The sequence below is a fragment of the Nothoprocta perdicaria genome, unplaced genomic scaffold (assembly GCF_003342845.1).
Source record: "Nothoprocta perdicaria isolate Ctin4 unplaced genomic scaffold, notPer1 scaffold_120, whole genome shotgun sequence".
Classification (NCBI taxonomy): domain Eukaryota; kingdom Metazoa; phylum Chordata; class Aves; order Tinamiformes; family Tinamidae; genus Nothoprocta; species Nothoprocta perdicaria.
This window is the reverse complement of record NW_020454317.1, coordinates 683,811-703,724: the sequence shown is the minus strand read 5'-3', so window position 1 is coordinate 703,724 and position 19,914 is coordinate 683,811. Positions and strand designations below refer to the sequence as shown.

Genomic DNA, 19,914 nt, shown 5'->3' with positions numbered 1-19,914 from the left:
GGCGTCGGCGCAGGCCGCGGCGCTGAGCGCCGAGCAGGCCAAAGGTGAGTGCGGGGCGGCGGGGCGGGCGCGGGGCCCGCGGGGCGGCCTGGCAGCCTCTGCGCCCCGCAGTGGTGCTGGCCGAGGTGATCAAGGCCTTCGGCGCCCCGGAGAACGCGCAGCGCATGGACGAGGCGCGCGACAACGCCTGCAACGACATGGGCAAGATGCTGCAGTTCCTGCTGCCCGTGGCCACCCAGATCCAGCAGGACGTGATCAAAGCCTACGGCTTCAGCAGCGACGGGGAAGGTGGGTGGCGTGGCGGGACGGGGCGGAGCGAGCCTGTCCCCCCGCTCCCCTGCGGCCGCCGGGGGGCGCCGCGGCTCAGCGCCCTCTCCGCCCGCTCCCCTGCAGGCGTGCTCAAGTTTGCCCGGCTGATCAAATCCTATGAGTCGCAGGACCCGGAGATCGCCAGCATGTCTGGGAAGCTCAAAGCCATGTTCCTGCCGCCGATGGCGGTTCCGCCGCACGCCGCTGGGACCGGCGGAGTGGCGACCTCGTGAGAGCGGGCGCTGCTCGCGCCCGGCGCCCTGGCGGTGCCGCTGCCCTCCGTGCCCCGCAGCCGGGGCTGCCTGCGCCTCGGGGCCGGCTGAGCCGGGGAGACGCGGCTCCGGGAGGAGGCGGCTGCTTTGTGCGTGTTTGTGTGCCCGCTTGTGAATAAAAGCTACCTGGAAAATGACCCGCGTGCTTTCTGAACCAACCTGGGCCTGGCAGAGCTCCAGCAGGGATGGATCGCTCTCCCTGCTGCAGAGGCAATTGCAGCTGTGTCCAACTGGTGTCTAGTCAAAAAAAAAAAAAAAAAAACAAACAAAAAAAACACCACCCCACTTTGTTCGTAATTTGAGAGAGAGTATTTGCACAAATCCTGGAAAAAAAGGTGCGTGCTCGTGCAGGCCTTTGTGTGAAATCACAGTACCTAATCTTAAATGAGTGGATTTTTTTGCCCCTGTTCCCCCATTTTTTTCCCCATGCTCCTGAGCTGTTTCTAAACAAGCACATAGAAAGGCGATGCTTGAAATGTACTAGGTGGCAGGTTCATAAACACAAATTATTCCCTAAGGTGCTCTCCAGCAAGTGACAGAAATGGGGTTAAGACCCTGGCCGCCAGCCAGATCACTCCTGCTGTTTTGTGCCCCACTGCACGCCCCTGACACCCGCCCGTGTAGCTGCGCTCCTCTTTCCCAGCTGGACATGGGAGCTGGGGTAGGCCTCGTGGCAAAGGCTGCAGCAAGGTGCAGCAGCGACTGGCCTGGTGAAGGAGAGCCTTGCGTCCCGCCAAAGCCAGGCGGGTCGGCGGTCCGTGGGCGGCAGTGCCTCGAGGGTGAAGCTTCGTGTTCCTGACTTCCCTCAAGCGCAGGGGCGCCCGCTCCCTCTGACTGTGGGTGCTCTTGCAGCTTGCGTGTTCCCCTTGCCCGTGTAAGTGCTGACGGGGCTGGGAAGGGTGAGGGTGCAGGGGCAGGGCAGGCGAGTCCGGCGCGAGAGCGGCGTTGGCTTTTGCTGTCGGTGTSGCTGCGCTGGGAGCCGCTGCGGAATGCAGCCAGCAAGGGCGTGAGCTTAGCGCTCAGGAGGCAGGAAGCACAGTCCGTCCCTTCCGTCTGCCTCTACCTCTCCCAGATTGGGCTTGGCCTTCCCCCACCCTTATAATTATTTATTAACTGCAGCCCAGGAAGTGTTTTGCAAATGGGGAAAATAAAACCCTTTGCCTAAAGCCTGCTGTTGCCTGACCTGGAGCTACCTTTTCCTCTGCCCATCCCAGCAGCAGGCTGGGGTCGGAGCTTGGCCTGCGCGGATCGGGTGCAGGTGAGTCACAGGGCTCGCAGCAGAGCCTGGACGCGGGAGCCGCTCCTTCCAGAGCTGCCGCAGCATCCAGCCGTGTGCCTAGGGCGGGAGTCCAGCCCTTGCTCTGTCAAGTGCTTTGATCTCTCTCCCCAGTCCATTTCAGATATTACTGTGTTGATACTTCCGATATTTTATTTTATTTTTCAGTTGGAMCCTCTGGTTAAGGACTGTGGTTCTCCCTCTACCCTCTGCTGTTAGTCCCCTATCAGCGGGGATCTGTCAGTCGAGACCCTGATGCCATCCTGTGGGTGAGTGTTGTGCACGCCAGCTACAAGTACAGAACAGTGCTGTTGGTGAGAAAAATAACAATCAATACTGGCAATAGGAATCGGGCCGGGCGGGGGAAAAGAGCCCCTTGTGCTGGGCACTACACGATAGCGGGAGGACCGTGTTCATCCTGTGTTAGATCGTTGTTGCTGTTCCTTCTTCTCCTCGCTTTGTGAGAAGAGGGAAGAGTTTGTCATCATCAGTCCAATACAACTATTTTCTGCTTTCTGCAGAAATATCTCAGGACATGTTTTTCCATGTACAGAGAGAGATCAGGCAGCAAGTTAAGCYTGACTATTTCTTGATTTGTTACCGTCTTAGAGCCCTAACTGACAAGACATGCAGTCTCCGCTGTCAATCCACATGGGTGCTCTGTTGTGGGGACGGCAGCGACATGGCGAAGGGAATGGGATCAAGCATCAGGGCTAATCTATGGTTAGGCTCTGGATGGACAGAGTGAGCTGAGCTGCAGCCTCCTGCCTGCACCCTACCTTGGCGCACGGAACTGCAGCATGGCAAATGCCGTGATTTCTTTTTATAAGGGTTCAAATGAGAACTAAAATTGATGTCTAGAATGAGCAAGAGATTAGATAGGGAAAGGAATAGATAGGAATTAGATAGGGAAAGGAATTAGATAGGGAAAGAGATAGGGAAAGGAATGAATATGACATCAAAGAAGGAGTTGATATCTACCTTTATAAAGGAAATGCCTTCTTGAAGAACTATTGGAATTCTCCGAGGGACTTGGCAAACTTGTGGCTAAGGGACATCTGTCTGATATAGCTTGATTGGATTTGACGAGCTTCCCCCTCGTTGAAGCCTTGTTTTTCCAGAAAATTTAAGCCATGCCATAAGAGAGAAGGGTTTTTTTTTTTCCCTTAGGCAAAGAATTCATGAAAAATAAGAAACAAAAGATGGACATAAACATCCAGTTTTCACAGTAAAGGGTGATCAGCAGTAGTCAGATCACTAGAGCAAGAGCCTAGAGCTAGAGCTAGAGCAACAGCTRTGTTCTGTTCGGTATATTCCCAAATGACCTGAAAAAGAAGGGTGAGCAATAAGAAGAGGATTGAAGAGAGATACTTGGGATAACAGGTTGGAATGCAACTATGAATAACTGCAGAACCAACTCAGAGAATGAACAGGCCATAGAAGAGCAGACGGAATTCGTAATAGGTATATGTGAAACAATGTTCATGAATAAAATAATTCCGACTTTACATATAAAATAATGAACTCTGAAATTACCTTAACCTCTCAGAAGTAAAATTGTGACCTCATAATACAGGAGTGCATGAAAACGTTAGCTTAATGCTAATGTGAACAAATGAGCAGAAATCAGAGTTATCTCTTTGTCCATTTCTATATGTCCATTTCTCACCAACATCTTGAATACGGYGTGCATTTCAGGGCCCTAGCTTTGTCCTGTTCTCCAAAATGATGTAGCAGAGTCGGAAAAGGCTCAGAGAAGGGCAACAAAGAGAATTAGAGGAGTAGAATAGCTCTGCACTGAGAACATCCACACAGGGTTGGAGTCTTCAGCCTGAAGAAGAGCTAAGACAGGATAGAGAGCTAAGTTACAGGTCTATAAATTCATGAGTGGCTTGGAGGGGTTGAATGGGAGCCGAGGAATCAGTCACAGAATCACAGACCGGCTGAGGTTGGAAGGCGCCTCTAGAGAGCATCTAGTCCAACCCCGCTGCTCCCGCAGGGACGCCCAGAGCACGGGGCACAGGGCGGCATCCAGGCAGGTCTGGAAGATCTCCAGAGAAGGAGACTCCACAGCCTCCCTGGGCAGCTTCTTCCAGACTCTGTCACCTTCACAGGAAAGAAGTTCTTCCTCACTTGGGGTCAATGCTTTTTCTTTCATTACAGAAAAAAAAAAAAAAAGCAGTTGTTAATAAAAATGGGCAGGGAATAGGCTAGAAACAGGAATTTCAGTTTTTCTGTAGTTCAGCCGTGGAATTCTTTGTCAAAGGATGCTAAATGTCTTATGGATACAAGGACCAACCACTAGTTAAATGAGGCCCCTGTGCAAACGTGTCCGGGACATCTCCAAGACCAGAGACTGCCCAGCCTCTCTGGACACCTATGCCACTGCCAAACCACTGTTGGGCACAGGTGAATGTGTGGAGTTTTTCCTCTGTCTAATCAGGATTTCCCTTCCAAATTATGCCTGTTGCCTCTTGTCCTTTCACTGTGTCTCCCTGAAAAGGAGCTGGATCCACTGTCGCTAACCTCTCCTCCCTTCCTCCTACCCTTTTTGGTAGTGCCAGATTGCTAGTAAATCCCTCCTCAGCCTTTTCCAGGCCGAACAAAACCAGCTCCTTCAGCCTATCCTCATGTGCCCACTGGACTTTCTCCACTTTGACACTGCCTTTTTAAATCTTTTTCTTCAGCAGTCCATACACGACGAACTGGCTACTTCATTTATCCTCTTTTCTAAATTGATTCCCGTGCTCCACAAAGGATTTATAAGATGAGGTACTGAAGGCCAAACTGCACTATAAGAATAAGAATCTTTGATGCTGAAATCTCTTGCCCCATTACTTACATTAACGAAATATTTYAGTGGCTCAGTTACAGCCTGCTGTTGCACGCTCCAGCCTTTGCGGAGAAGAACATCAAAGACACCAAGCACCGTGATATTTGCCCAGCTTATCAGCTGGAACTCTTTACTGGSAGTTTTTTATTATCTGTCTTGGTGTCTTTGATCTGGGCTGTCTGCGTGTACCTAGTCCTTTCCTGACGTGGAGGCAATTAGAAGTATAAATCACTTCGTAAAATTATGGGATTTGAGATTTGTACCCATACAGATACTGCCTTGTGGGCTACACTGCTCCCAGGGGTTTGCTCGTCTGCAGAGCACTGAATTACATGGATTTATTCTAGTTTACCCTTTCTATTCTGACTGGGGCTCTTTGGCACCTTTTTCTTTACYCACTTCCCTGTATCCATGTAACGTTCTCTTCCTTGGGCAGATTTTCTGCTTCATCCAGTTCATAAGGTGTTGGGATGCCTTGGTTTTATTTTTGTCCGCTCTAGCTTCCTATCAATACTACATAATTCAGTATCCTTTTGATAGCAGGTATTCCCTTTTGGGACCTGTGCCCAGAGCTTCTCTTGCTCTGACCTGCTTCTTTGCTGTCTTTTAGTAAATATCAACATTGCTTTGTTTGATCTACTTGGTTCCTGTCATTTCTTTTCAATGACTAAATGTCATTGCTTGCTTGTGCCAGCTCTACTCTGGCTCTGATTTGTGCTAGGTGCAGCCCTTTGCTGTGTGTGTGTCAAGATCGTTCCCCTGGGCCACAAATTCTGTGTGCCTTTAAAGTATCCCAAGCTTTAGGTCCGCACAGCAGCAATCCTGCAATTCACCACGTCACAGAGTCACAGACTGGTTGAGGGGGTCTCTAGAGATCATCTAGTCCAACCCCCTGCTCCAGGAGGGACACCCAGAGCASGGGGCACAGGGCGGCACCCAGGCGGGTTGGGAAGATCTCCGGAGAAGGAGACTCCACAGCCTCCCTGGGCAGCCTGTGCCAGGGCTCTGGCACCCTCACAGGGAAGGAGTTCTTCCTCACCTGGAGATCATTTTTGAGTAATTTTTCCTCAGGAAAGGCTTAAACTCATCGTGCAATGCACAGTCCCTGCTGATCATCTGTGTGAAACTGGAAGCACTGAAAAATGAAGTTGGTGTAGGTGCCTAAATCGTCTTTCTAGCAATAAAGCTTGGCTTCCTATTCCCTTCCGTACTTCCCTTTGCTCTTAGTTTCAGTATCTCCCTCGGCCACAAGTGATGTTTTAGCCATGGCGAGCAGTCAGTTCGGCTGCTGTGCAGGATTTCCCAGAGTGGTGCCAAGCAGAGCAGTCTGCAGCTGCTGCCATTGGAAATAAGCAAATCCCTCCCTGCTCCTGCTGCCGCGCTCCGTGTCTCTGCTGCCACACAGAGTAGCTGCGATACGGTGCCAGCCAAAGGTCAAGCYCCTTTAGCAGACAGGCTGCCCTCCCCTTAGCTCTTTGACAGGAACTGCAGACTTTAAAACCAATGCTAAGAGAAAAGGCAGTCRTGGTCTGTAAACGATTAGTTTTCTCTCCTCCTACCTGCAGACTACCTCCAAGCCCGCAGGTCTGTTCTGGCCTCGCACAATTCCCTCTGCGGCTGTGCAGAGGGACGGGAGGCTGTGTGAGCTGCTCCCCGCTGAGCCGGAGCGTGGAGGTGTCAGCAAGGGAGCGCAGGGCAGCCAGGAGAACCCAAGCTCTGGGGCTGCGTGGGAGATTGAGAACCAGAAGGTTTCACTGCTGAATGTCCTGCCTGCTTTAGCCCRGGCAGATGCATGGGTGACCTCAGGCAGCTGTGGTCCGCTCGGCACCGCTGCAAGGACTGGTTTTAGGGTGGAGGCACTGTTGTTTCTTACTGGCCTTCAGGGAGGAAGGGGACAAGATGACCTGTAGTGCTGAACTTCTGAGCATGGCCAGGACTCAAGAAGAACTTGACTGGTCAACCACACTGTGAGAAAAGGCAGACACCCCAAGTGATGGGGGGATGGGGGGAACACACAAAATGGGAAGCAGAAGTGTGTGCAAAGCAGCTTGGGGCTGGGGAGCCGAGGGCTCAGAGCGCTTCCTGTTCCTGGAGCTGTGCCTGCCCAGCTGCGCACTAGGTTGCTCTTGTCTGTGCCCAACAGCAGTGCACAGAGGGCCAGGAGAACAAGGGACGTGACCAGAGAGAGGTTGATGGAGACGGGCTGAATGGACTAACAGTAGATGCCAGGAGAGATACATGGCCAGCTCTCAAGAGACGTGGAAACAGCTTGGCATTGCGCGCTCCGGCACAGACCTGCGACTTCCCTTTTCTCGTCAGCACAAAGAGAGCTTTCCTCTGTGTTTGTTGAGTTGCTTTGGTGGTAGCCACTTGGCCCCCTTTCCTCTCTCCCTCCACCATGGTGAGGTAAGAGGGACCGAGAGGTGCGTGGGTAGGGAGAGGGACCAGCGATGTTGGATGGAACAGAGGGGATCGTCGCGATGAGAGCTGTATCTCAGTGGAAACCCTTCATGGGCTGATGCAGGTGTCATAAATGCCTGTTCATAGTTTTGTTTCTGCTGGCTGTTCCCTTTATGGGCATGGGATCCCTCTAGAGATGCTGGCTGGGGACTGTCCTGCTTCTAAGTCTCCACAATAATGCCTGTCATTTTTTGTTCACTTGATCCTGTTTTTATCTCCTCTGCTAGGTGGTTCCACCGTGACCTGAGTGGGCTGGAAGCTGAAGCCTTGCTGAAGGGAAGGGGTGTTCATGGAAGCTTTCTAGCCAGGCCCAGTCGGAAAAATCAGGGGGACTTTTCTCTTTCAGTTCGGTAGGTAATTTGGACCCCAACTTCTGTCTTTTGAGGGCTACATATTCAGAACGCTTGAATCCTCCTGTGYCCTGGCCTCTCCTTCACCCTATTTTTATTCCCTTGAGTTATTTACAAGCTGTAAAAGGTCTGGAGTCTCCTAGCATCCTAGCATCTTACAGACCTTCCCTAAAGTAGCCCCAGGAGCTTCCTTTTCCAATCATCTCCTTTCACTGAGCTAGTTTGCCCTGGTTCCATGGCAGGGGAAATGCAGAGACTGCAACTTTTCAGTTTCTTTTCCAGTCTCCTCACTATGTTGCTTTGTGCATCGTCTCTCACAGGGTTGGTGACCAGGTGACTCACATCCGTATCCAGAATACTGGAGATTTCTATGACCTGTATGGAGGGGAGAAGTTTGCCACCTTGTCGGAGCTGGTAGAGTACTACACGCAGCAGCAGGGCTCACTGCAGGACAAGGATGGAACCATCATTGACCTGCGGTACCCGCTCAACTGCTCTGACCCCACTACAGAGAGGTATGGAGAAATCAAGCAGTCGGCGTGGCTGCACTGAGACCTCTGTGTTTCATGGCCTGTGATCATGCCACCACCTCTGGGGCCAACCCTGCAGAAACAGTGTCTCCTGCCTCCCACACCTTCCTATGTTTCCACAGGTGCAGCATCCCCGGGAATAGCTGGATATACCCTTCCCACCACAGGAGACCCAATAGGGCCCTACTTGTATTTGTCTTCTTGTTGTCTTTGCTATTTATATCCTGCTTCTAAGGGTGAAGATTGTGGCATTACTTCTGTGCCTGCAGTGGGGGTGCCCTGTCCCACATCACCACAGTTGTTCCAGGCCTGGGTGACTCGCGGAGGGCCACGTTCCCTGTTCTCCTGCTGCTCCTGGCTTGCTCAGGCTTCTTCCTGCCCCCACTTTGCATATGTCTCTGACACCAAGTTCCTAAATCAAATCAGGTGGTTTTGCCCTCGTGTTTTGCTTTGGGGGTGTTTGATGCAGCGCTCGGCTGTGCTGTGCACGGCGGGCACAGCGGGGATGGCTGCGCGTGGGGCACGCAGGGCTGCCCCGCGCGCCGGGCACGCACCGCCAGGCCGTGCGGGAAGCGCCTGGGCGCCGGGCAGGGCTGCGAGGCTGCCCTCTGCGCAGCGCCAGGGCCATCCCTTCCAGTCAAGGCCGTTGGGTTGTGGCCCTGCAGTTTCCTCCCTTCCTCCCTGCGGTTGGAAACTTCTCCCCCCCCTCCAGCTCTTACGAAAGCCGCTCTCACTCGCTCCCCAAGAGATTTTCCATCACGTGGCTTTGAAGAGCTGGGCTCCACGGGGGGAGGGGGAGAGGACAGGACCCATTAACCCCTTCCTAYCTGTGAAAGGGGAGCCCAGGGACATCTTCCTTGAGCAGGAGGGGAAGTCCACTGCTTCCCRGGAGGCATCCTGCACGCTGGCAGTAATGGCTGGAGCCTCTTTGGGAAGCAGATCAGATGAGCAGCAATTATTCATTACCGTGCAGCAGAAGTCACCAGCTATTTCTTGCGGTGCATGGGGTAAGGATCAAACGAAACTAAAGCAGGACACTGCTAGCCAAGACTCGATAGCCCTCAGCCACGTCTTGCTCTTGAAATGACTCCTGAGATGACGTGCAGGGGAACACGAAGGTTCGGCCAGGCGTGGCAGTTGCACGAGTCCGGAGAAAGGGTGAATGAGTGTCCTAGCCGCTTCCCTCGCTGGATTTTACTTCTAGGGCATGGAGAGCAAAGTCACTGTATCCATGGGAAGTCTACAACGGGCAGCAGTGCCATCCCRGGAGCCGCCGTTAGCCGCTCTGTGAGCAGCAAGCCCCTTCCTGCGGCTCTGCCCTGCTGATTTGCCTGCTAAGCATCAAGGCAGCAGCAGCCTTGAGTGCAGCGTGTGCAGTGATGCTTGGGCCTTGTCTGGCCCTTGTCGCCAGTACCTGAGATGAGCATAAGCAGGRCAAGGTGTTTCAAGACAGTCTGATGCAACAGCTACCTGCTTTTGAAATACTGTTCATCAGCRGGAGACACCCCAAGTGGCTGTGCCTCCAGCTGCCAAGCGACCTTTGTGGAAGCAAGGACAGAGCCACAGTGAAAGYGGCCTCTGGCTCATGTGACAGCCCCACTGCCACGGCCTCCAAATGCAGAGCCCGATTCATGGCTCCAGGTGGAGACAGTGAGGTTTGAGGAGGGCTTGTTTGAGGTAGACCCGACCTTGCCTGGAAGAGAAGAGCCCAAATCTGCCCCCTGCCATTGAGCTTGGAAGGAGTGAAGGGAATGGGACGGAAGCACCAGGGCTGTGGTGACACCTGGGCAGAGATGGGTCCACACGCAGTAGAATCTGCACTGGCAAATGGGAGCCAGGGGGAGTGGGATGGTTCAGAGCAACCCCAGTGCCATGGCTCCCAACTTAAAACAGTTTATCTCTGCTGCTTCTCTAACTAGTGGCTCAGAAGCACTCCAGCCCTCTCTACTATGTTCCAAAGGGGCTGTGTTGCTTGGAATAGGCATGAGGAAATGGAGAATCTTTATGGAGATACACATTTGGGGTTCCTGTAGTGCCCAGAGCCCAGGGGTAGGAGAAGAGGACAAGATTGTCCCATCTCTCAGCCTGCTTCTGTTGAYCATGCCTTCCACACACATCCTGCATGGTGCAGAACCCACCAGGCAGGCATGAGCATCCCAGAGATGTTTGTAGGTGAGATGAGGGTTGGCAGTAGCTATGCCATTTGCTCCAAGCTTGGGTCCCTYTGCTCCCTGGGGTCAGTCATGAAGCGGAACAGAGGATCCTTGGTCAGATGGGGACACTCCCGGCATTGTGGTGAGAGGACAGCTGGAGCAGCTTACTCCATGCATCCATGTTGTGTGCACATGGACCAGCAACAACAAAAAATACCAGGAGCAGAACATGGCCTCCAGGTGGATGGTGGTCTCCACCCCCAAGGCCAGGCTGATTGCCACAGTGTGATGGGTTTTCAAAATCAATCCAATCAAAGGAATTGCCTTTTGACTAAAAAGGATATTGGTTAAGGGTAACGGGTGACTGGATTTCGGAGAGAGGGATCACTGCTCAACATCTAAGAAAAGTGTATTTTCCTAGCATCTTGCTTTGATGCCTATGAGCTCATCGTAGCSATTTAGGTGCTGCTAAATCAGGTGGGAGAGTTTTTGATTCACTAGGCATTTATTTTTGTTTCCTTAGTGTTTGAGTTTTGAAAGCAGCCAGCAACAGTACGGCTGGAATTTGCAYGGCCTGCCCATCCTGGGAGATACTAGATGCCAGAGGCAAGCCTCCCCCAGCTGGATCTCAAGGCAGTGAGCATTGCTTACCTGTGGGTTTGTGTTTCACACAACCAAACACCACTTGGCCACAAAGTCACGTCACTGGCTCATGGTTAACTTGTCATCCACCAAGACGCCCAGGTCCTTCTCCGCAGACCTGCTCTCCCCCAACCTGTACTGGTGCATGGAGTTATCGAATCCTTTGCAAGTGCAGGAGAGTGCACTTGCAGTTGAATTTCATGTTGAATTTCATGGGGTTSCTCTCTGCCAACCTCTCCAGAGGCACTGGAGAGAGACACATGCTCTGAATGACAGCACAGCCCTTGGGTGTATCAGTCTGTTCTAGCTTCATGGCATCCCCTGCCTTTTCTTTTTCCTGCTGCCACAGTCTACTTCTTTCTCTCCTGCCTTTCACATGATCCTGCTCTTCACTTGGCTTTCCTTTTTCTTTCTGTTGTTCTCTTTATCACTCTCTCTCTCTCCTCTTCCTCAAATGTTGCTGCCTGTCACTCTTCAGCTCAAGTTCAATCCACTTATTTGCATCTCCACCTCTCTTCTGACCTCCTTTTGTTTTTCTGCAGGTGGTATCACGGACATCTGTCTGGCTCTGCAGCTGAATCACTGCTCCAGGCCAAGGCCACCCCTTGGACCTTCTTGGTGCGGGAGAGTCTCAGCAAACCTGGGGATTTTGTTCTGTCTGTCCTGACTGACCAACTTAAACCTGGGTCGGATATTCCACCAGCTGGGGCAACCAGTGACTCTGGGCCTCGGCTCAAAGTCACCCATGTCAAGATCATGTGTGAGGTGAGTGCGGTAGAAACGCAAAAGGAAATGGAGTGGGAGAGGCCTCTGCCTACCCCTGCTGGTCATATCCCCGAAAGCATGGGCATGGTCAGCTTGATTACTGCCAAGAGTGTCTGTCAAATTGAAGTAAGGAGTGGTCACCCTGTGGGTTCGTTACGTGCTTGCTCATTATGTGACAGGGTGACCCTGGGCAATGCTGCGGGCTTAAACACATGAGGAAATAAGGGTAGGTGTGTCTGAGAACTGCACAAGGAATCTGCAAAGGAAAGAGAAGGATTCATAGTCTAGTGATGAGCTTAAGAAAGAGATGAAGAGGTTAAAAACTTTTGGAGGAGGAGAGACACGTGGAAGATCTCCAGACCKAGTCTGGAGGATGTTTAAGGCTGAGAGAGCAGGGCCTGTTTAGCCTGAAGCAGAGAAGGTTGAGGGGGGTGTGTATAAATYGTCTGATTTATACTGATCAGTGTCTATAAATACCTCAAGGGAGGCGGTGAGGAGGATGGGGYGGCCTCTTTTCAGTGGTGGCCACTGACAGACCTAGAGGAAATGGYCACAAACTGAAGCACCAAAAGTTCAACAGGAACTTAAGGAAACATTTCTGTATGGTGAGGGTGACAGAGCCCTGGAACAGGCTGCCCAGAGAGGTTGTGGAGTCTCCTTCTCTGGAGATGTTCAAAACCTGCTCCGATGCACCACGTGCTCTAGGTGACCCTGCGTGTGCAGGGAGGTTGGACTCGATGACCTCTAGAGGTCCCTTCCAACCTTAAGGATTCTGTGATTCTATGTGATTCTGTGATTCTATGATTCGATGATCACCAACCCGYCTGTCATCAGTTCTCCTATCTCTTTCCTGTGGAATAATGCAGTGAGTGGATGAGAACTTCAGGGACACAAAGCAATTGAGTTTAAATGAGCTGGATTTCTGAGCACTGWGGAGGAGTCAGTTCTTCATTTTATGAACTTAATGTTCTCAGAGCAATCAACTATTCTTGCCAGAGAAAATGCTCTTCCAGATGGCAGAGAGGTGCTAGAGCTTTGCAGCCCAGTGTTATTTTTCCCCAAGCTGGACAGATTTCACTCTAGGAGTGTTAGGGGATGTAATGCATTATTGCTCTATTTAGAATGGACGCTACACAGTTGGAGGTGCTGAAGTGTTTGACAGTTTGGCAGAACTGGTGGAGCACTTCAAGAAGACTGGGATCGAGGAAGTTTCTGGCTCMTTTGTGTACCTGAAGCAGGTAAATCCTGTTTCCCCATCTCAGAGATCCTTTCGAAGGATCCCCTTGCTGTTTGTTTCTGTTTTCTGTCCCTCTTCTCCTTTCCTACAGAGCACACGGAGGAGAATTGGCTCTTCAGCAGCATCTCTCTCTCATGCCAACCCATTGTCTTTTCCCAGCCCTACTACGCTACTAGGGTGAATGCTGCTGACATTGAGAATAGAGTGCAGGAGCTGAACAAGAAGAGTCCGGCTGAGGAATCATCCAAAGCTGGATTCTGGGAAGAATTTGATGTAAGCAGCTGTGGCRGAGGGTGGTCATGTGGCTTTTTGGGAAGTTCCTGCTCACCACTTCTTCTCCATCTGTAATTTCTTCTTGGACACAAACTGCTCAGGCAGTCTTGTCAATTCTTGTCAGTCTATCTCTGAAAAAAAAATCTGTTTGGGTCCTATTCCTATAGGGTGCTAACATAGTCTTTAAGTGAACCCACTGAGGTAGAAATGTGCTTTTTCCTGGATGGGCAAGATAGTCACCAAGGGTCAGGCCACAAACCCTGCACTTTCCTAATCCAGATTTGCTTTTCAGTTCTCTGCTCCCCTAGAAGTAAGTCCATGTGTGCTCAGAGTTGCCACTGTTCCTCTGGGTCCCCATCTACCCAGTAAAATATTGTGACCTCGTCATAATTATTCTCTGTTCTGCTGTCAGAGCTTGCAAAAACAGGAAGCCAAGAACCTGTATGACCGTCATGAGGGTCAGAGACCTGAGAACAAGAGCAAGAACCGGTACAAGAACACCTTTCCCTGCGAGTCTCGTTTCCCCACTGTTTGGAAAAAAAAAAAAAAAAAAAAAAAAAAAGCAACTAGAGATAGAGATGCAATAAAGAAGTGTATAAGTTACCTCTGATCCTGCCTCTGCCCACCCTATGCTGTAGAGTGGGGACGGGACACAAAGTTTGCAGCACTGGGGATTTAGGAGCTGATTAGAGAGGTCACAGCCTTTCCAGGCCCTCTAAAGAGGGAGGGATGCATCAGGTTTATTTGCTCATACTGTGGTCCAGCACAGAGGGAGAGAGAGATGCCTGAGATTGGACTGACCCCCAGAGGAGAAGAGATGAAAATATATGGCAGGATGCTCAGGCTGCGTAATGTGAATGAGCTGTTATAGGGCAGGGAAGGAGCTGCACRGAGCTGAGCACAGAATATCTCATTGTTCTGATGATATTTTTCATTGCAACTCCAGTTGATCACTCCAGAGTCATCCTCCAAGGAAGAGATCCAAATATCCCTGGATCTGACTATATCAATGCCAACTATGTCAAGGTGAGACTCTGGAAAGATGGCTGAATATCTGAATTGTGGGAAGAGGGTTGTCTGCTGCATGCAGCCCCCCTGATCTTCTCCATCCACCCACAGAACAACCTTATCAGCCCTGATGAGTGCACCAAGACCTACATCGCCAGCCAGGGTTGCCTGGATGCCACAGTTAATGACTTCTGGCAGATGGTGTGGCAGGAAAACACACGCATTATTGTGATGACCACACGGGAAGTAGAGAAAGGACGAGTAAGTAGCAGGAGTCTTGGGTCTGACCTCTTGTATCCTTCAACCACTGYTCTTCTCTTTCTCTCTTGCCCCCCTTCTGTCCATCCTTACTCTGCCTTCCTCCTTTGTCTGCACAGAACAAATGTGTGCCCTACTGGCCAGAGGTGGGCAGCACAAAGGAATATGGTCCCTACCTTGTGGAGAATGCTGGGGAGCACGATGCATTGGAGTACAAACTGCGGCAGCTCTGCGTGTGGCCAAAAAATGACGTGAGTTTCCTAGGCCAGGGCTTGCTGTGGTGCCTACTGGCCTAACGGTGACGGTATGTCTGAGGCTGGGCAYTGCTGAGTGCTGTCATGATACTGCTGCCATGTCACTCCTGTGGTCAGTGTTCACCTGGTTTGGGTTGGTCAGTTGGCAGAAGGACCAAGGAGAGAACAGGATCCAGAGACCCCCTTTAGCTTCAGATCCACCTCTCCTAGGACAGAGGCAAGGCCTGGACTGGCCAGGCCGCTCTGCCAGTGAGACATTCTGTTATTGTCAGGGTGACTCAGTGCGTCAGATCTGGCACTACCAGTACCTGAGCTGGCCTGACCATGGCGTCCCCAGTGAGCCAGGAGGAGTGCTCAGCTTCCTCGATCAAATCAACCAGAAGCAGGAGAGCATCCCATATGCCGGGCCCATTCTGGTACATTGCAGGTRGGTACAAAGGCTGGGGTTGAAGCCTTCTCCATCTCCCCTATCTGGGGAGGCAGGGAAGGTCTCTGTCCTGTTGCATGTGGCATTCCCCAGGAGTTGTGAGCGAAGAGCACACCAGCCCTGGTGGGCTGGTGGGCTCTCAGAGAGACTTTCTTTTGTCTGTTTGACATCTCCCCAAGTGAGTGATGCCTGTCGCATCCCCGACTCTTGTGTGGCATTGCTGAACTACTGTTACAAGTGCTGCCTCCTTCCCAGAAGCGGCTGCATTTTGCTTCAGGGCCCTGTTACTTGCCTAGCTGCGTGAGCATAGATCCCATAATACAGGCAAGTCTGACCACTGCTTGTCCTCTCCTTGCAGTGCTGGGATTGGCCGCACTGGGACTATCATCGTCATTGATATGATAGTGGAAACAATCTCCACCAAGGGTAAGAAGACTCTGTGGTGGCCTAAAATGTTCTAACCTACCCAGGAGGGTTGTGCCGTTAAGTCCCACATGAGTATCAATGGGAGAGATCCTGCCATGCTGGATATCTGAGCTGAATCCCCTTAGTGCAGCCTTAGCCTTCTCTGAGGTTGGGTTCTTCAGCCAGGGCCAGATTTGAAAGTTGATGAGCAGGAAGGAGGGACTTCTGTGAAAGGCATGAAGGGCAGCAGAGAGCTCCCAGCTGAGCTCCTCTGCACCTGCTTTTGATGGAGAATGGGAGAACGGAAGATGCCTGTAAGCATTTGTGGTGCCCTTGCTAGGACTGGACTGTGACATTGACATCCAGAAGACCATCCAGATGGTGAGGGAACAGCGCTCGGGGATGGTGCAGACAGAGGCCCAATACAAGTTCATCTACATGGCCATTTGCCAGTTCATAGAAACCACCAAGAAAAAGCTGGAAGTCATCCAGGTGAGAAAAGGAGCTCTACGTTTCCACCCCATGCATCTATGCCCCTCATGATGCAGGCTTGGAGCCCAACTGCTCTATTTCCTGAGCCTTAAAGCAACATTGGGATCTGCACAGACTGTAATGGCACACTGAGATTTGAATCCTGTTCCCAMTCTTTAAAATTCAGTGGGCAATATTGGTAGCTCCAACCCTTTCTGAGCCAGGAAACAGAGCAACAGGTTTGAAAGCAGTTATTTCAACCACGTTTGGTGTAACTTCTCCACWAAGTACTGGTTAGTCAGAAGCTGAATCAAAGACAGACATAGACTTTGCCCTCTGCTTTCCTGTTTGTCTTTCCCATTCTGGTTTTGTAGCTGCTTCCCAAACCCAGGTGGAAAGTGTAGGAAATCTTTTCTCCTAGTAAGTAAAGTGGCATGTTTTAGCTCTCCTTGTAGCCTCTGGCAGCATCCACCAGCTGGTGTTTAATATTCTTTAGCTGGCACAAAGCACTATCAATCAGGCATGTCAGTGCTTCCAGAAATGAGTAGCCCCACCATTCACATAGAGGGAGGCACTACCTGTCCTCTGTGACAGCAGTGGGGGGAGTGCACCAAGAGCCCCAGGACTTCAGCAATCCACCCACTCCACCCACATCCTAGAATGATGGTAAGAGCCGTAGCTCTTCCACGAGATCTTTCCTGCTCCACACAGACCTCACTCTCCTCAGCTTGGCTTTTCTCTCCTGCAGTCTCAGAAAGGGAAGCCCAACGAGTCTGAGTACGGCAACATCACCTACCCACCTGCTGTGAGGAACACACATGCCAAGGCCATGCGAAAATCCTCTAGGTAAGAACTGCCCTAAAGCAGAGACTTTCTGTTATGCCTGTGGGCTCGGCAAGCGTTTTCCTCCTGTTCACTTTTTTGCTTGGTCTTACAGGCAGAAAGAGGAGTCAGCGGTTTATGAGAACTTGGGGAAGAAGGAGGAGAAGGTGAAGAAACAGCGCTCCTCAGAGAAGAAACTGAAAGGCTCATTAAAAAAAAAATAAGCATAAGTTGCARGTAGCCCCTTTTGGGAGTTTGAACCTGGGTACAGGACTGGAGTTCATGTCCAGGCTGGCCTCTCGTATCCCTTCCTTGTGGACTGAAACTAGACCTTCCCCGTTTCTACCACGCAATATTTCAGTGCTATGAAACATGTTGCTTTCCAGCTCAGCTGACTGACCTCTTGGTTCCTTGCTTGGACAGGCCAGCTAAGTCGCTCCCTGCCCCCTTCAGCATTCATTAACAAGGAAAGAATTCACCTCCAGTCTTTCCTTTCTCTGRGAGCACTGGCGACCACACTCACCTCTGCTGCATCCGCTTGTGCTCTGCTGTTCTCTTGGGAAGAGCCTCCCAGGAGCTACATCTCCACCCATAGCTGCGGGTTGGAGTTTAGCCTGGTGGTGTTCTGGTTACCTAAAGGCTCACCTTGCAGAAAAGTCTGACATTTTGGCTCCTTCCAGCTTGTCAGTGATTCAATGGAAAACTTCCTTCTTCCTTAACCCCAACCCTCCTCACCTCATTCTCTTGCCTGTCCGCTCTCTGGGTTGTGTAAATATACCAGAATTTGATATGATAATTATGTTTGTCCTTGTCTGTAAATAAACATGTTTTAGTTTGAATACTGGGTCCCTAAAGTTTTCTCCATGTCTTCATACACCCACACCCACACACAGATACACCCCCCCACACACACACATAGGGGGCTGCTCTTGCCTTCACATACAGCCCTGCAGAGGCCTACAAGAACGGCTCGTCACTTGATTTTCTTGTCTTCCTGCAACCTTCAGTCTCCTTAACTGACTAATGACTAAGTAGTCTAATGACTACTTTTTTGAGGCTTTATGTGCTGTTCTTCAGCAGCTAAGTGCAAGCATAGAACGTGTCAAGCTCAGGAGCAGATTTTTGTATCTAGAGTGATGGTATTTGGAAAAGTTTTCTTTTTTTTTTCCCTCTGAAATCCATGATCATTTTGTCTTCGGTCTTTGGTGGTGTTCAACTGACTTGGACAATCATGAATAAGGGCTGCTTCAGCAAACAGAGTAATTAACTGTGGTGCCTGATTGTTCCTTTCTATGCATCACTGCAATTTCATCTTTAGGGAGAAAATAGACACGGGCCTGGCTACGCTCTGCCATCACTGCAGTGGGGCATACCTACAGAATCACAGACTGGTCGAGGTTGGAAGGGACCTCTAGAGATCATCTAGTTCAACTCCCTGCTCCAGCAGGGACACCCAGAGCACGGGGCACAGGGCGGCATCCAGGCGGGTTTGAAGACCTCCAGAGAAGGAGACTCCACAGCCTCCCTGGGCAGCCTGTGCCAGGGCTCTGGCACCCTCACAGGAAAGAAGTTCTTCCTCATGTAGAGATGRAACTGCCTGTGTTTTAATTTATACCCATTAGCCCTTGTCCCATCACTGGCCACCACCAAGAAGAGTTTGGCCTCATCCTCCCTACATTCTCCCCTCAGGAACTYATACATAATGATCAGATCTCCTCTCAATCTTCTCCAGGCTAAACAGGCCAGGTTCAGTCTTTTCTCATACAAGAGATGTTCCAATCCCTTAATTATCTTTGTTGTTCTCTGCTGGACCCTCTCCAGAAGCTCCACRTCCCTCTTGTCCTGGGGAGCCCAGAACTGCCCCCAATACTCCAGGTGCAGCCTCACCAGAGCTGAGTAGAGGGGCAGGATCCCCCCCCTTGACCTGCTGGCAACACTCCTCCTGATGCAGCCAGGATCCCATTGGCCTTCTTGGCCACGAGGGCACACTGCTGGCTCATGGGTAACTTGGTGTCAACCAGGACTCCCAGGTCCCTCTCTGCGGAGCTGCTCTCCAGCAGGTCGACCCCTAATCTGTCCTGGTCCCTGGGGTTATTCCTCCCCAGGTGCGGGACCCTGCACTTGTCCTGATTGAACCTCATGAGGTTCCTCCCTGCCCAACTCTCCAGCCTGTCCAGGTCCCTCTGRATGGCAGCACAGAGCTCCACTCAGTTTGGCATTGTCCRCAAACTTGCTCAGGGTGCACTTGGGCCCTCATCCGAGGCCTAGAAGATGAACAGCAGTGAGCGCAGTGCCGACCCCCGGGGGACACTACTAATTCTGTGGTGGGGACACCACCATGTCTTTGATTTTGTAAATCCCYGAGCACTGCAACCCATTCTTGCTGGTGTTAGAATGGGTCAATACCTTGGCCTGGTTTTTAGACTTTTAGACTTTAGTCTCACTTACAGGGGAGCCAACAAGTGCAATTGCTAAGAAACCCAAACACGGGGAGCGGTCACTGTGGAGACAAGGAACAAACAGCAAAAACTGAAGCCTGAGGCAGTAGCTTGTGTTCCACCTGTGGGCACTGCTGCATTCCCAGCACTTGGGCTACAGACTCACTCTCAGGCAACATCTCCTTTTGCTTTAATCCCTTCCAACCTCAACCATTCTGTGGCTCTGGGAAAAAGAGCCACCAGAGCCCGGGAGTCAGCAAAAATATGCTCCTGCAGGGTGGATAAACAGGCGAATCTAAGCTCATCTTAGCTTCACTCCTCAGGATCTCTGAGGAAGGTAAGAAGCAACCGGCCCTGGTCMCTCATGCAGCCACCCGCCCACCAGAGCCCGCCCTGCGATCGATGCAGCAACAAAAAAGGCGGCGTTTCTCTCGCTTCTTTCCCACAGCATCCTGATTTTGCTTGCAMTCAAGTGAAAGTACCACTCCCCAAAATAACACAGACTTCTTTTTTTAGTCACCAAGTATGCTCAGGCACAGCTTTTTTGTTGTTGTTTCAATTTTTACAAATATTTGAAAGAATCACTGAGCAAACAGTGACACTAATGGGTATTCCAACAGGTCGAGGTGCCCAATGAATTACATTTTATTGAGTTTAGCTCCATTCTCTTGGGATGAGGAGGGAAAGAGAACCAAGATTTTCTAGAAAAGCCTGGTGGTGATGGCAGCAAA

General features: G+C 51.2%; 2 protein-coding genes across 2 annotated transcripts; both read left to right on the top strand.

The window, feature by feature from the left end:
• Nucleotide 1: 1 nt before the first annotated feature.
• CUNH12orf57 (chromosome unknown C12orf57 homolog) lies at nucleotides 2-569 on the top strand (the record flags this gene model as incomplete). Its single annotated transcript, XM_026054270.1, has 3 exons — nucleotides 2-44; nucleotides 112-288; nucleotides 394-569. Coding segments are annotated over 3 exons (369 nt in total), but the record flags the coding sequence as incomplete, so codon positions are not given.
• Nucleotides 570-1,693: 1,124 nt separating this feature from the next.
• PTPN6 (protein tyrosine phosphatase, non-receptor type 6) lies at nucleotides 1,694-17,556 on the top strand. The gene is made up of 16 exons (XM_026054348.1): nucleotides 1,694-1,839; nucleotides 2,026-2,126; nucleotides 7,378-7,500; nucleotides 7,821-8,015; nucleotides 11,368-11,590; nucleotides 12,712-12,828; nucleotides 12,987-13,100; nucleotides 13,513-13,609; nucleotides 14,047-14,126; nucleotides 14,220-14,369; nucleotides 14,486-14,617; nucleotides 14,893-15,047; nucleotides 15,406-15,473; nucleotides 15,793-15,944; nucleotides 16,672-16,769; nucleotides 16,861-17,556. The coding sequence occupies exons 2-16, from the start codon at nucleotides 2,113-2,115 to the stop codon at nucleotides 16,967-16,969; spliced, it is 1,827 nt and encodes a 608-aa protein (XP_025910133.1). The 5' UTR covers nucleotides 1,694-1,839; nucleotides 2,026-2,112; the 3' UTR covers nucleotides 16,970-17,556.
• Nucleotides 17,557-19,914: the final 2,358 nt, after the last annotated feature.